This window comes from Nyctibius grandis, chromosome 1 (genome assembly GCF_013368605.1).
Source record: "Nyctibius grandis isolate bNycGra1 chromosome 1, bNycGra1.pri, whole genome shotgun sequence".
In the NCBI taxonomy this organism is placed as follows: Eukaryota; Metazoa; Chordata; class Aves; order Nyctibiiformes; family Nyctibiidae; genus Nyctibius; species Nyctibius grandis.
In genome coordinates, this window is record NC_090658.1 from 79120074 (window position 1) to 79137394 (window position 17321).

General features: G+C 38.8%; 1 protein-coding gene across 1 annotated transcript in view; it reads left to right on the plus strand.

Annotated features, from left to right (window-relative positions):
• Positions 1-17321, plus strand: part of AK9 (adenylate kinase 9) — a 77795-nt gene that overhangs the window by 39990 nt on the left and 20484 nt on the right. Inside the window, exons 18-23 of the mRNA XM_068416950.1 lie at positions 262-363; positions 9045-9251; positions 10202-10326; positions 11319-11531; positions 12124-12387; positions 16049-16167. Of these exons, the coding sequence (XP_068273051.1) occupies positions 262-363; positions 9045-9251; positions 10202-10326; positions 11319-11531; positions 12124-12387; positions 16049-16167 (1030 nt within the window). The remainder of the gene's footprint in view (positions 1-261; positions 364-9044; positions 9252-10201; positions 10327-11318; positions 11532-12123; positions 12388-16048; positions 16168-17321) is intronic.

The following is a 17321-nucleotide window of genomic DNA, read 5'->3' on the forward strand; positions in this document are numbered from 1 at the left end:
ATTAAATAAAGTACTTCTCCATTTTATTCACAGTCATGTGGCATCTGATACATGGTCTGCCTTTGCCCACAGATCAGGTAGCTGATCTTAAAATGTTTTGGTCAGTGTGCAATACCTGAGCATTAAAGTGACTAACTCCTTTTTTGCAGGTGATCAAATAAGTTTTGCAGTGTGATCCAAAAATATCTTTATTTCTATAGTGCCTCCATCACCCCTCAATGGGTTTGTTAAAGTTAGTAATGATTTTATTTCTACCAACAGAATTTGAGGACAAGGATGAACAGCTTCCACCTGAAACTGAAGAAATGCCCCAGGAACAGTCCAGTGACCCTGCAGGTTATAAAGAAGAATCTAAACCTACAGGTTGGCCTTGTAGCACATATAATCTCTCTTACTTGCTAGTGTCAAGAATTGTATGCCTTCCTTTTTTGCAAACTTTTACTATATTTGAAAATTGGCTGTAAATGGCATTCCTTACCATAACTTTTTTCTTTTAAAGAAGTTTATAATGGAATAGTCAGGTTCAAGTTATTTAAACACTTATAAATGCAATTAAAGGCACGTTATTTCCTGTTAAAAATAATGCACCAGCTATTTGCACTTTGAAAAACAACAAAATCCCACTATTGCCTCTCCTGCCTAGATACCAAATTAATAAATGTGTACAGAGATCTATGGAAATAACAAATAAAGTGAGCATTGCTAAAAATACAGGTTGATATAACCTCTTGTATTCAGAAATCCATGAGCACTCTACAGGATGAAGTGATAAGAGAGGGAAATCAGAGGAAAAAAAACTTTAGAAAGTCACTCTCATGGACTGTGACCCCAAAAAAAGGTAGAAAGAGGAAAATACTAGGAAAAATGGGGGAAAAAAGAAAACGGGAAATAATCAAATTGCAGTATTCACAAACAACTACATGTGATTTTAACAAAACCCGGTTCTACAGACCATTTTAAAAAAAGTATTATATCCACATTAATCAGAAATTGCTAGTCCATTCCCTGTGTCATGGGATCTTTGGAAAAATGGAAATGGACGAATTTTAACTTTGGATGTGAATGATCAAAATATGTCCTGTATTTTCCTTAGTCATCCTCTGTCCTGCTAACAGCTTGCTAGATTTCACATGGAGTCAAGTTTTCTTCTTTTTGGTATCAGGTAAAATTCTGCAGCACATAGAACTCCATAGAACCATAAGCTAATGAAAAGATATACAAAATCCTATAGTAGCCTTCTCGCAAAAAACACTTTGAAGGCAACTCATCTTTAATGGGAAAGGTCTGGTTTCATTTTTAAAAATTCATTTTAGCTTTTATCTACTAGAATTTTTAGAATATGTTAAAGTCCAAAAGAGAAATAAATCCAACATAAAACATTTTAACAAGTTGTAAATATACACGTTTTCATGCATTAGAAAGAATCAACTTAATCTGTAAACTGAACTGCTTTTTTTTTCCAAACACCATAAGTCAGTACACACAATATAAGTTTGTCTACTAAGTACATTTCACTGTAATATGCTGAAAATCATTTGGCAGCATATACTTATAAGTAAATAATGAAAAGCCTGTATAAACAAACTACATAGTCTGTTTCAAAAAGACAAACGAAAATATGTTCATAATGAAATACGTATCAGTTCCAAGGAATGGAAGTGTCACCGTTATCCTACATTTTGCCTTTCTGTTTATTTTAATAGTTAATCTCTAATGAAGAAGACATGCTGGCTCATGTCTTCTGTCTCAGCTTTGGCAAGGTTTGAGAGGGGAGGAAAGGAAGATTTTTTCATCTTTTTTGTTGCTGAATATAGACCGAGGGCAGAACAAGTCATATCTAATACTAGCAGAACACTGGGAAAAAAGATATTAAAGCCTTTCCTTCCCCAGCAACTCACTTGGAGATCATGGGGGCAGAAAGCCTTTGAGGATTGTTTGTCTCTATGGTAACTATGCTCAGTAAAGGCAAAGAAGACACAGAGCAAAAGAATATGAGAGATTGCCATATAAGCATTCCCTGTGAAAGCTCCAGATTTAGGGCTGGCGAGGATTGTTTCCTATCACCTCTGTGATAAGGAAAATAAATTAAGAACAGCACTGTTAGGTAGACCACCACCTCCTCTGAAGGAAACTTGTTTGCATTTTTAGATCCATTTATTTTTAAACCATTACTGTCTTTTCAAGTATTTTTGACTACGTTTCCTATTTCTTTAAAAATATCTTCTCACTCTAAATCACCTCTGCAAGCAGAATTATTATATCTAATGGCAAATGTACAGCTGCCTTACTTACTTTAAAACATTTTCAGTATTTTTGGTCCCTGAGACCCAGTCTGAAACAAACCAAATGCCAGGGAGGCAATATTTTTGGCATAATAAGGTTCAAATACCTGAACCAAAACCAAATAATGTTTGGGTTGTCCAATTTTTGCATTGTCCCTTTTGCCTAGGAATGTAATCCCTTTTTCTTTTGCTACTTCTCCCCTTTTTCCAGCGGAAAGTTTCTCTGCTTAGGCCTATGTAATCTATTTTAAAGCTCCATAAGTATGCAATAATTACTGCTGGATAAGTTTCCTTAAGCAAGAAACTCTCAGATAGAGGTAATCTAATGGAATGACATGCCTAGAGTAGACAGTCAAAGCTGGAACACATGCTGGTTCATCATTTGCTAAATATGGCCTATCAGGAGAGGCGTAACATGAATTGTGTTTCTGAGATTAAGGTTCATATGGGAAGCACTCTATTGAATGGATTTGTTACCATGTTCAATATTCTGTCTCAGATGATGTAAAATATATTAATTTAAATCAATTATTCTGCCTGTATATTTCCAAAGTTTAATGACCTGCTCAGAACAGAGAGCTTTTTAAAGTGCAGGACTATAAAAGATAATCTATTGAAGGCTAGATCCAGACAGCACACATTACCATCTTCAATACGTTATTGCTTTGAATAGGGCTGCGGTTCACAAGGCAGCACATGTGATTTCTACAGTGTGAATGTGCCAGGAATAACACGTGCAACAAGCACTTAGCGTAACCTAGTTATTAATGTATCCTTTGCTTATTTTCTTAAAATCTGTGCTCCTAATGGAATCATCATTACATAATGCATTAGAGCTGCCCAAATTTAAGCAGGTTTTACCTGGCTACATCTCTGTCTCATCTGGAATACATCACTGCAGAATGCAACATAATTAATTGTACATTTACACAACATCTTTTACTGTACATAAAAAGGAAGGTATTTTCATGTTCCTATTTAGAATCACGGCAAGAGACAGCAATGCACTGGTGAGGCCGCACCTTGAACACTGTGTGCAGTTCTGGGCCCCGCACTTCAAGAAAGATGTTGAGGTGTTGGAGCGAGTCCAGAGGAGGGTGACCAAGCTGGTGAAGGGTCTGGAGGGTATGACCTATGAGGAACGGCTGAGGGAGCTGGGGTTGTCTAGCCTGGAGAAGAAGAGGCTCAGAGGTGACCTTATTGCAGTCTACAACTACCTGAAGGGAGGTTGTAGTGGAGTGGGAGTCGGCCTCTTCTCCCAGGCAACTAGCGATAGGACAAGAGGACATAGCCTCAAGCTTTGCCAGGGGAGGTTCAGGTTGGACATTAGGAAGCATTTCTTCTCAGAAAGGGTCATTAGACATTGGAATGGGCTGCCCAGGGAGGTGGTGGAGTCACCATCCCTGAATGTGTTTAAGAAAAAACTGGACATGGCACTCAGTGCCATGGTCTAGTTGACAGGGTGGTGTCAGGGCAATGGTTGGACTCGATGATCCCAGAGGTCTCTTCCAACCTGATTGATTCTGTGATTCTGTGTGGAATAACTAATGTAATGACATATATAGAATGAATGTGAAGTTTAGTAAAATGCAAATGTTTATAAACATTTTCAAGAAAAAATTAATTTAATTCAAGATCAGGCTATTTGAAATCTGCAAGGTGTTTCTACTTAATGATATGCCCTTTTGCACTTTCAGTTTATGTTCAGACTAATAATCATTCAAATAGAGGGAAGGTTAGCCATTGAGGTGTGAGTCTAATAGCTGTGGTGTTCAAAGCTATAAAAAAAAGAGGGGAAATGCATTAAGTATTCTTTGTTATAAAAGATCACAAAAATGCTTGCCAAAATGCTTATTTGTTAACCTATTATTTAAAAGTGGCTCAATTAAAATAAAGTTTTGCAGTTCATCTTGGGGACCGCATGTCAGGACACCGTGAGGGCCAGCTGCTCCCAAAGGAACAGGGAGCTGGCAGCACAGTGTGGTAACATGGACATGAGGACAGGGCCCGGCAGCCAGAGCCAGTCCCACCACCCCAGCCAGGAGCAGGGCAGCTCCAGCCCTGGGCACTGGGCACCTCCCTGGGGACAGGGATGAGCTGAGGCCGGGCTGGGATGTTGGCCCATGGGTGGGCCCAGCTCAGCAGAGCCCATGGCCAGGCAGGGCTGTGGGGAGCTGGGGACCGACCCTGCTGTGTCATTGCTGGGGCAGGGACTGATGGCCCCAGGGGGCTGACATGGGGTCCCAGGCCGTGGGCAGGTGGGGAGAGCCCTGGGGGGCCGGGCAGGGACAGCCAGGGCTCAGGGTGCCCTCAGATCCCTGAGCCAGCATATGAATTGCCATAGAGGGCCTGATATATTTCAAATCTCAGTTTATTATATATATAGTACAGGTAAATGGGGGTATAGAGAGAATAAAAGTTTCAGCCTCCTAAGTGGAATAATAAAATTCTTCAAAGCACCTAAGTATCTAGAAATTTACTATGTTTCTAGAGGACTACACGTTAAGACCCTGAGCCATAAGGAGATGTAGACATTGCAGTGCCCAAAACTGCCATACTAACTTTTAAGTGCCTGGCTCTATATATGGAATTAAGGGTTGTAGATATAGGCACAAGCAGCAAACTAGCAAGGGGCCAACCTTAGTGAGCCATGAAGGAATGTCAAAAGGAGGCATGTATTTGAAACCCTGCATCTTTTTAAATTTGGCCGATGACAAAAGAACAGCAGTCCCTAACTCTAGGTCTTTGGCAATTAACTCACTAGAGGCAGGGCACTGGCTTGCTTTTTTCTAGAACACAGTAGTGGCACTGACCTTTGATATAATAGCTTCATAGGTAGCTTAGCCATCCAAGTCAGAAAAATTTGTTAGATGTGTTCCTTGTCCTGCAGGCGCTCACATATCCCAGCTGCTATTGACACTTCCAGGCAATACTTTCGTTGGTAGCATGTTAGACAAAAGTTAGGCAGTATCTCTACTCTGACCATTATGTTTAGACCTGTTTCCTGCCAAACCTTACTGGTACCTAATCACTGAAATCCACCTACATTGTACTTAGTATTTTTTGATCAGGCTCTATTTCGGAAAATTAAATGTAATGTTTGTGGATTTCTTCGACAATCCACAAGAGAAGATTGAGAGACATTCAGTTCTGGGAAGAAATACTAGTTCTTAAAGAAGAAAACTGTAACAGGGCAGTCTAACTTTCCATGAGTTCACTTTCTTTGATCTTCCTGGCTGACATACCTGTAGAAGCCCTTCTTATTATTCTTTGCAAGCCTTGCCAAGTTCAGCCCCATCTGCACCTTGGCCTTCCTGACCCCATCCCTACACAACCGGGCAGTGTCCCTATACTTTTCCCAGGATACCTGTCCCTGCTTCCACTGCCTGTGCATTTCCTTCTTGCCCTTTAGTTTGACCAGCAGGTCTAGACTCAGCAATGCCAGTCTCTTGCATTCCTTGCCTGATGTCTTACACCTGGGGTTCGAGAGCTCTTGCGCTCTGTGGAAAGCATGCTTAAAGATCTGCCAGCTCTGTTCTGCTCCCTTGTCCCTGAGAGCAGCTTCCCAGGGGGTCCTATTGACTAACTCCTTGAACAGCTGGAATTTTGCTTTCCTAAAACTCAGGGTCCTGACTTTACTTTTCGCCTGACCCATATCCCTCAGGATTGCGAACTCCATCAGTGCATGATCACTGCAGCCAAGGCTGCCTTCAATCTTGACATCACCAATTAGCTCACTTGCATTGGTGACCATCAGGTCCAGTATTGCATCCCCTGTGGTAGGGCTGTCTATTATCTGGCTTAAGAAGTTATCCTCAATGTACTCCAGGAGTCTCCTGGATTGCCTACAGCTCACCTGCTACTTTTCCAGCAGATGTCGGGGTGGTTGAAGTCCCCCAGCAGGACGAGAGCCTGCGAGCACGATGCCTCCTGTAGATGGAGTAAGAAGGCTTCGTCCATAGGCTCCCCTTGATTGGGCAGCCTGTAGCAGACACCAGCCACAAGTTCCCTTTGTTGCCTCAGTCTCTAATTCTTACCCATGAGCTTTTAACCTGCTCATGGCTATTCTTCAGAGACAGCTCTCCACACTCTATTTCTTGATGTAGAGGGCAACGCCTCCACCCCTCCTTCCTCTCCTGTCCCTTCTGAACAGCTTGTAGCCATCAATAGCTGCACTCCAGTCATGGGATTCGTCCCACCAAGTTTCAGTAATGGCAACTAGGTCGTAGCTTTCTAGCAGCACAGTGGCTTCCAGCTCCTCCTGTTTGTTGCCCATGCTGCATGCATTGGTGTAAAGGCACTTCAGCTGGGCTGTTGGCTGTGTCACCTTCTTAGAGGAACATCCTTTAATTCCTTTGAGGTATTTCACTGGTGTTTCCCTGTTGGCTCCTATTACCTCAGGAGCCCCTGGCTCATGTCTGTAACACAAGTGTGCTCCAGTGTAGCCAGCATGTCTCAGAGCAATAGGCTGCAGGCCCTCGCTAGCACCCTGTCCCTCTAACCTTGGCGTGTCATCCCACAGCTTGTCACAGACAAGCCTTCTCCTTCAATTCTGGTTTAAAACTCTGTCAACGAGCCCTGCTAACTCGTGAGCAAAGACCCTCTTTCCCCTTTGAGAAAGGTGAATCCCATCTGACGCCAGCAAGCCTGGTGCCATGTAGGCCATCCCATTATTGAAAAACGCAAAATTGTGGCAGTGACACCAGCCACCAAGCCATGTATTGATAGACTGGGTGCATCTGTTTCTTCCAGTGTTGCTGCTCGCAACTGGAAGGAGAGAGGAAAAAATAACCTGTGCTCCAGATTTCCTTACCACCCGTCCCAAGGCTCTGAAGCCTGTTTTGATTGCCCTTGGACTATGCGTTGCGGCTTCATCACCACCCACATGGAAGAGCATTAATGGGTAATAGTCTGAGGGCTGTACCAAGCTAGGGAGTTTCCTAGTGGTGTTCTCAACCCAGGCCCCAGGGAGGCAGCAGGCTTCCCTAAGAGGAGGGTCTGTCCGGCATATTGGCCCCTCTGTTCCCATCAGAAAGGAATTGCCTACAACTATAAACTGTCTTTTCTTCCTCATAGAGGTGGTCACGATACAGGGAGTGGGCCTTTCTAATCCTGGCAACACCTCTGGTGTAGATGGACTGTCATCCACATCATCCATTGACTGGCCTTCAACATCCCAAGCCTCATACCTATTGTACAGAGGCACCTGAGAAGGCAAAGTGGGCAAGGAGTGGGCTCACCTGCTGTCCCGAGCATGGACTTGCCTCCATTCACTCCTTTAAGCTACTGTCTTCAGCCTGGCAGGGGGAGGATACAAGATCTTGTTTTTTTTCTAGTGGTTGTTCCTGTTTCTGTCTCAAGAAGGGGACAGCATGGGTTCACCAGTATATCTCTCTCTTAGCTTCCCTGATGCTCCTTAGCCTTTCTACTTCCTCTCGTAGCTCTGCCATCAGGCTGAGCAGATCGTCCACCTCACACAGCTGTTCCCACTACTGCCATCCATTCCCAGTGAAAGGCTCTGGCACGCCGCGCAGCCTGAGACCTGGATGGTTGTGTGTTTTCGTGGGAGCTCTGTCTGGTTGCCACATCCATTCTGGCGAGCGCAGAGGACATAGCTTTCTGCCGGGTGGATACCATAGCTAAGCTCTTTCTGAGAGGGTGATGACCACCAACTGAGCTCACTTCTTGAGCTGGTAGGGTGACTGTGCTCTTCCTGCGTGCCCTTCTGTGCAAACTGCCGCGCCATGCCCTGGCTGACGCACCACGCTCCGTTTGCCGGCTCTGTTTGCAGCACTCCTGGTCTCTTGTGTCCCCTAGGCTGCTTTTTGTACATGTGTCTTGCCTCATTGTTAGTTATGGCTAGAGGCATCAGTTGTAATTTGTTTAAGGACTCTTATATTGCATGGTTTAGTGTTTTAGCTCACTGCTTTGCCTTTATCAATTTAGGATTTCAGTCTTCGATACCATCCCTCATATCCTTGATATTTACACTGAAATGGACTTCTCTGTTTAGTCCCTTCTTTTTCCTTTCTCCCTTAAATCTTCTATTTTCTCTGCAATTTTGCCATCTTGATCTTTATATATCTATGTGCCTTTGTTTGAGTAAATGAAGGTTTAATTAATTAACATCTGTATATTGAGATCTTATGCCAAAGAGGAAAAACACCTAGTAGTATGCATTATATTTCTATTCATGTAAAGAGAACATCCTCCACTTGAAAAAGAACAGATACCTAACATGCAACCTGAGCACTCCACAACAGCTTCAGTAACTGAACCTGAACCAGGTCAGAACACGAAGTTGCTTCTTTGCAGTGTATGCTACTTTTCCTACTCTTTATTTCTTCCTATACTGGCATGTTCCATATGAGGCATGACCATATGGATAGCCTGTCAAAAACTGTTCATCATTAAAGCATAATTTTTAAATTAATGTATATTCCTCATATTTCTTTGCAGAATGAGTCATTATATTTATTTGTGTGCTGAGTTAAATAACCATATGCAAATTTAGTTAAGTAATTTGACCTTGTTTATTTTCCTGGAGAAGCATCAGTCTATACTATATCAACATAATGAATTTGGCATTTTGAAAGTGTCTTTGTAAACCAGTAATATAATAATTCATAATTACAGGGAGGGAAGGAAACAGCATTAAAAAAAATGCCACCATATTGGAGGAAAGAAAAAAGAATGAATATAATTTTTAAATGCAAAAAATTTTAGAGAAACATTGCCTTCTATATACTATTTGATTTTCAGAAATCGTACTACCCGAGTTTGGAGAGGATGATTTTCCAGATATACCAGAAATGGAAATAATTAAAAGGAAGATTGACCTTTTCATGCATGACTGGCAAACAGTGGAGTCAGAAATCAAGCAGTCATCTCTAGTTCAGGTTGTTATTTTAGAGATTGCTGAGCAAACTCCAGAAAGTCTCCTTAATCAAACTGTGCTGGTTATGGAAAGTAAGTAATACTGTTTATGTGTATTACAGTTAACCTACCAAGAGGGATTTTGGAGAGCTTGTATGATGAATATATACTCAGTTCTGTCTCACTCACATGAAGTGAGAACAGGACAGGCTGTGTTCTGGGCGTGAGCTGAAAAGCACACTAGCAGCCTTTAAGACATAGGAAGAGCGGGGAGTATATATATATATATATTTGAAAAGTATATATATGGCTATACAAATAGGTACATAATAGCTCCCTAAACATTCTGACAACGCATTTCCCCAGTTACTTGCTCTGTCTGTTCATGTCGGGATATTGGTTTGAGTAATGGACGGATAACAAAGGTTCACTAATATACAATATTCATTGAAGTCAATGAGACTTTCAGGATGTGCAATAATCTAATCTACCCACCTGCACAGATTGTATTTCAAGACTGGATTTTTACAGTATTGATATTTTTTGGCAAATTACCTGTCCTCGCTTGTGTGCTCAAATCTCTAACAATTTTGAGTACTGGGTAAATAATATTAATACTACATTTTTCCCATCATTACTACAATGCAAGTGTTTTATTAACCAAAACATCTATTGTGCTAGATTTATAATCAAATAAAATTTTACTTATAATTTTCCCCAATGAACAATAGGAAAATACTGTTGCAAACAGTAATGGCACTATCTGTGTATGTTTGTATAATACTTTTGTACTACAAGTTCCCATTGAAAATACCAATTTACTTCAACCAAAAAACAACCAGTAGAATTTCCATTTTTGGAGGAAGCAATATATTAATTCCTACATCCAGGGAGAACATTTTGTTCTATGAGTAGGAGAAATGCAATATACAGTTGGCATGATTTGCTTTCACATATATGCTTACTTTTATGGACAAAGAGAATATATTCTGGCATAGCCAAATGAAAAATATTGAAACAGAAAACAAAACAACCCTTTTCAGAACCTTTTAAATATCATGGTTGGGAATTATCTACTGAAGACTTAGATGAGGAAGCAGAAGATCTGGCTGCTGAAGGGGAAGATGAAGAAGAAGAAGCTGAAGAAGACGAAAATGAAGATGAAGAAGTAAGCATGTTGGCTTTGTCTATTTATGCTTTTATTTTAACTCATTTATTTTCAGTTTGAACATAACCCCAGAGAAGTCAGATTTTGCATCTGATTTTCTATGATCCAGTTTCAGCCTTCTTACAGAATAAATATCAGCATATGCTTCAAGAACACTTTCATTGTATTCCTATTCTGGCTGATAGTAGTTTTACTCCATCGAGAAGCACAAATACCCCACACTAACAGAGAGAATGAATGTACCTAGTTTTGCCAGATGGCAAAGAGAGGTTTTATTAAAGAAACAAATGTGAACTTTGATTTCTGTCAATTAACAATGATTCTGTGAGCCATCATGTAAACATCAGAAGATGCAGAGTCCTAATATGCAATCCTCTATTTCATCTCAGCTATTGATGATTTTCAAACACCCATTCTAATGAAATTAAAGGTCTAGCTTCGCCTTTCTTTTTCTGTATTTTCATCCTATATTGGAAGATTCCCATCCCGAAATTTAACAGTACAGGATATCCATACGCTGTACTGGAGCAGCATTGAATAGATTTTTTAGAAATTAATTTTATTGGATAAGTAACCTGATTTCATAATGCCAGCTCTCATTGCCTTTTCTGAAGAGGTCTACTTCTGCACATTTAGAAGCAACAAGAAGAAAGTTTTAAGAACACAGCAGGAAAATATTTTATCATAGATACCTCTAGCCTGATTTTGGTCTTCAACAGCTAACTATGATATTATCATTTCAAATTTTAAATGGTCATTCTTTTCTCAATAATTCTCTTACTAGATTGGACAGTTTGTTTTCTGACTCTGAATCTAAAAAGCATGTATTTTCATAGATTTATATTCAGATTACAAACTGTCTTGAGAATACCATTCTCATTCAATGCTCAGTGGATGTATTTGACATTACTTAATCTGATCTACTTGACCTACTTAATCTAAGTGAACTACTGAATTCAAACAGTTTTTGAAAATTTTCATAATATTTTCAGGATGAAGAAAAAACTAAGGAAAAGAAAAGGCACATGGGAGACACAAAACACTTTTGTCCAGTCAGTCTGAAAGAGAACTTTGTACTTTACCCAGGACTCCATGAACATGCAGCTAAATATCAAGAAAAGTTCTATTACTTTTCAACTTCTGAGTACAGAGATAAATTTTTGAAGAACCCTGAGGAGTATGTGGCTCACAATGAACCAATAGAAGTAAGAATCTTCAAAATTGTTTAAAGCAAATAGTAACAGATTAAAATCACTATTTTCCATTCCTGTTTATAATTGTTTATTATTTCTGATTTTTTCTAGGTAATAATAAATATATCAGGCAAGTTCTTGAAATAAATAAAACACATTGCTTCCCTAGTGACTTTTTAGTGTACACTCAAATTAAGACATTGAATTAATGATGCAAATAAAGCAGAAAAGAGAGGAAGATTATAAAGGCTTACAATAATCATAAAATGTGATTAACAAATCACACATATTGGGGATTTTAATATCTTTAAGTCTTTTTTTTTGTAAGTGGAAGAAGGGTAAAAGAAGGGAAGATTTACCAGAATTGTCTAATGAAGTTTCATTTTTACCTACTGGCATCAACTGCCATAGTGTATTTGTTCAGTATTTCCAGAGAGCAGGTAGTCTGTTTGCAGCAGCAATAGAAAGCCTGGAAAAATAAAAATGCAAAATTATGTGACTGTTCTTGATGCAATTTTTCTAATGATATTTTGGAAGTGAAAAACAGTAGGGGCTGCACTGTAGACTCCAAATTGTTACAAAATATTCCAATTTTTTCCTATAGGCTCCTCCTTTACGGGTGTGCTTACTTGGGACTCATGGAGCAGGTAAAACTACTTGTGCACGACAGATAGCAAACAAATTAGGCATTTTTCATATTCAGTTTGAAGAATATCTACAGGAATTGATCTTACCCAAAACTAAAGAGAAAGTTGGGGCCCATTTTGACGACGAACTTGAAGATGACAATAAAATGAGAATTCTATCACAGGAACTGGAAGAATCCTCTCAGACCATGGCTAAAACTGAGACTGAAAAAAGCAAACAGGTAATAATCTGATCTTCTTTATGTCCATACACAAAATAACCATTTTCAGACCAGAATAGAAATTTCCTATAAAATTCTAGCTTGCTAAAAATGACTTATGTTAAATTATTTACTTGATGAAATTTGGAAATAATAGTTCTTGACAATGTTTTCTTATGAATGCCAGCAACATTCTTCAAAACATTTCCAATAATTATGTATACTTTTTTTCTAAATAGTAGAGACAGATAGACGCTAAAAAAAAAATGAAGGTCAGAATAATAATGGAAGGTATAATTTCCTTTACATATTTATAATATGCAAGTTCAGTTTGGTGCATATGCTCCAATTGCACAGGCGTTTAGAAATGTTCACCAGCAGTGCTCTCTGCATTCTCTCGGGGCAAAAGAATAGAATGCCTCTATGAGCCCTTCAGTCTGATCATCCTTTGTCAAAAAATCAGAAATATTTCAGTGTTCATAACAGGATAAGCTAGTATTTTTTTAATACGGTAAGTTTTATAATCTGGATTGTAGGTTGTTTTTGCCTATTGGCACAGAGTTTCAGACTAGAAAAAACTCTTAGGTAGCATAAAATATGCCTTGTAGTTAAAAAGCTGTTTCATATAGCTGGATATTCACGATACTGGTAAAATAATTAACGAATGATAGTTTCCAGAAAATTAGTTCTTAATCAGATTGAATACTGGTTCAAAACTGTTATAAATACACATTTTAAACCCCACTTCTTACAGGGTGTAATTTCCCTGAACAATAAACATTTACATAAATGTTTATCAGGAGAGAATGATTTCTTTTATTAGACAGTGATATATTGGGAAAAACAGGCAAGGTTTCAACACAACTGAATTCTTCTTTAGACAGCAATGGATATGATAAAAGCCTTTATTGTGTGGAGAAGTCTCAACACAGGTACAACGTATATAAATCTTCAAAAAAATGCATAGTACAAAGAAATTGAAAATCTACCTCTGAGACAATACAAATAAGGGTTTATCCGACTCTCAAAGCTTCAGGAAGAAACAAGTTTCTGCTTCACATTCTTAGAATGTGCTCCTGATACCTGCCATGTTCCTTCAAGTTACTAGTCATCAAAGACCTTCAAAGACTTCCTACTACAGGATCTAAGGAAGCATGCAGGAGAGGAAGCAGGCCACAGAGGAGGCACACAGAAACAACATCCAGGCACAGTATTAGGAAGATAAGCTCTCAATGGAAGTGGAAACTAGTGAGGGATCTGAAGGGTAGGAAGAATTTCTACAGGAATGACAGTAGCAAAAGGAAGACCTACAAAATATGAGTCTGCCACTGAGTGGGGCAGGTGACTGTTTGAAGAAAGACACTGAAAAGGCTGGGATGCTCAGTGCCTTCTTTACCGTGGTCTCTACAAGTACAGTCTGGTCTGTGGCCTTCTAGGTCTCTGTGCCTAATAGGAAAGCATGGGTAAAGAGTGGTACTACTCACAGCAGAAAAGGATCAAATTTGGGATGGTTTATGTAATCTGGACATATACAAGTCAATGGGGTGCATTCACCGGTGCTGAGGAAGCTGCCAAAGGTGCATTTAAGGCCACTCTCTATTGTCTTGAAAAGCAGGGGAGGTCCCTGATAACTGGAAGGTAGTGTTCCTGATGAAATAATACAAGAGCAGGTAATATTGGAAGCTTGAACACAGATGGAGTACAGACCAAAATCATGGATGTCAGAACAAAAATTCAGGTTTTCATCAGTTAAATCTAAGAGGAGGTTCTTTTGGCAAGTCAGTTTACTACTTGGTCGTCAGAGCCAAATATATGGCAAGTGTTCCTGGCACGGATGGTTATGGCTGGTTCTCACTCAGCTTTATTTTTTTGGCATCAATACATGTCTTACACAAAGGCACTTATGTTAGTATCTTTTCCTCATCATCTTTTTATCTGCTGGTAAACAATCTTCTTCTACCTTAGTATTTTTTTCTCGCACTTCTTGTAAAGCACTTTATCTGATGGCATGACCAAAGCACAGCTGATGCAATTGCAGTTTCAGTTTAGAAACCTATTCATTGGTCCATACACAAAACTCTAAAGGATAAAGTTATGGACTCCCTAAGCATTTCTCTGAGTATCCTTCTTAGGTATCTGTTATACCATACTAATATCTCTTAATATATATGCTGTGTGAGGCACTAGACAAAATATTACTTACACACATACTACATTAGACCCGTGGCTTCCATCATATTCTCAAATTCTTTTGGCTACATTATCAGAATAGATGTCAGGCATAGGAATTCTTATTCAGACCTTGCAGCAAGCAGCTCCCTACCATCATTTTGAGGGTTCCTAAATCACTTTGGATCCTTTTGTTGAAAAGGGTTATTCCTTTATTTTCTGACAGGTTATGCTAACAAATTCTTGAACAATTTGGGTTAATATGACCACTACAGGAGCAAAGGACAACAGAACTTTGTAATGAATTCACAAAAGTATCTCAGGGGACAACTTAAATCCATATGCTGAGAGGGACAGGATAATACCTAGCTGCATATTAAGTTTTCTCTCCAAGTGAGTTTGGATACAACTTAGGTGCATGTTTGATGGCCACTGTCGTTTGAAAAACACACTCTTTTGGTGATGTATATCTAGTCGTCTTAAAGAAATATAGGTGACTTTTTACAAACAAGACCTTTATAAGGTATGGCAGAAAAAGTTTTGAACTCTTTAAAGGATACCAGATACATTTCTCTTACAAACTTTGCCATTCTGTTTTTAGGGAAAAAAAAAAAAGTCAAATAGCTAGAAAATAGTATTTTCTTCTGTGAATATTACCATGAAAAATTAACACAGCAGGTCAGGAACAGTGGTATTTTCTGACTTGTAAAGTTGTCTCTTATCTGGTATACATGTAAGAACATGTATTTTGATATTGTGACTGATGTAAACTAATCCAGAATCACCAATCTGTACTCTCTTTTCATTCTTTTTTACTGCAGTTTGTGTCAGGACGCCATTCTATGAGAAGCGCATCCTCAGCCATATCAATCTCACAGTGTTACAAATTCTGAAAAAACAGTTTTTCACAAGAACTTAACAGCTAGATTTGGTATTTGAATGCTCTGCATTTGACTAGTCATTAATAGTACTACTGCTCTGTAGAACTATGCCATCTTTCCGATTCTGGTCATGTGCCTATACCCAGTAACCTTACATATCTTTCTTTGACATCTTTCTTTGGATTGCATCAAAAGATAAAAGTTGCTTTTAAAAAGTGAAAAAACATTCTGATGTAGAGCAGATAGTCTTCCAGCATGGGAACATGTATAACTAAGTGGAAAATTTCTTGTAGGCAATTAGGAGAAACTGTGATCATTTCCATTTCTATTCCTCTCAACTGAGCATATATATAATTAAATACTTAACATTGTGCTTGGTTTTAGGTTTCATTAAAACTCATACAGCAGCAATTGTACTAGGGAAGTACTCAACCCCAAGCATGTGGAAAATATCCCAAAATGTATAATGTAGTACAGTGAAATGTGGCAAATGAGTTTACTTTGTTTCTGCTGGTTTAAATCAAATGAAGACAGTACCTTACTTAGTCAAAAAATAATAAATGTTTCAGGTAGATCTTTCTTTGCTTCTGGGTTTTTTTTGTAATTTTTTTGTGAATTTTCTTTGTATAAAGGAAGTGGAGTTAACTGATGAGGAAGAAGCAATCAAAGCAAATCTAATGGATAATAAGGCACTGCCTCCGGAAGTCCTTGATAACATTGTTCTTGACTGGTGGAGGAAAGAACCATTCCGGTAACTGTAATTAGATTCTCTCTTTCTTTAATTAATCTTAGGAAGTATATCATCCATTGTGCCCACAATTACAAATAACTATTGCAGAGATTATTTCAGTGCTCTTGTACTTCTTATGAATCATGACCTACCTCTCAGTCTTGGTTTTGTTGCTCCATTTTGATTGATATTTTGACAGTAACATAATGTCTCATGCGCTCTACACAGGACTGGACAAAAGTACTTAGTGCACTTGAATTGGACTAAATCTCCTGAATAGCCAGGTAGTTTTCGTGGGCTTACAGGATAGATATGTAAATAAACCTTTTATGTTTTCATTAAATCAATAAACATGGAGAGCGGGAATCCAGCTGTAACTATTGGTTTCCATATATTATAAATATTGTGTGGAAAGCAAAAACAAAGTATCAGTGGTCTCCAAAATACCACAGAATCAGATTATCTTGTGCATTCATCACAATCTGCACTCCAGTGATGTATTCACAACAGACTTCCTTTCATATCAGAAAGTACATCCATAACACTGTGATAAATGTGGATAGTTGTTGGATAAATAAATAAGATCATCAACTCCTAGAAAGCAGACTGGCTTTTTAGGATGTAATTTCATCAGGGAAAATCCCTTTTTCCATGTCCTATCTATTCCATTCATTTCCATCCAGATCACAGCTGCTGGCAGCTTGACCATGAGGTTTCAATTCCTAACAATACGAGAAATGCCTTAAAAAGAATAAACAAGATCCTCAAATAAACTTTTATCCTGTCAGCCCACAGACAGGGGACAACATTCTCTTAATGGTGTAAAAATAGGGAGATCAGTTCTGGAAAAAAAAGAATGTACCAAGACAAAAAATTACCCAGCATTACACATAATGTTGTGATATTATATTATATAAATTCAGTTTCATCAGGGACTGTATAGCAGAAGAGAACGTTCATCACGATACATATCATGATCGATATTCTCCCCCCAACTTTTTCCCACATTATCCAGGTCCACCTGTTCTTCCATCCACACCCACTCCTTGTAGCGTCTTTGGTTTTCTGCAGTTTTATACTGTATCCTATTAAGGTCTAAAGTGATAAAGAGAAATATTAACTTATTAACACAATATTCAGTTTTACAAAACTACTCATCTAATTTGGGATTGTAA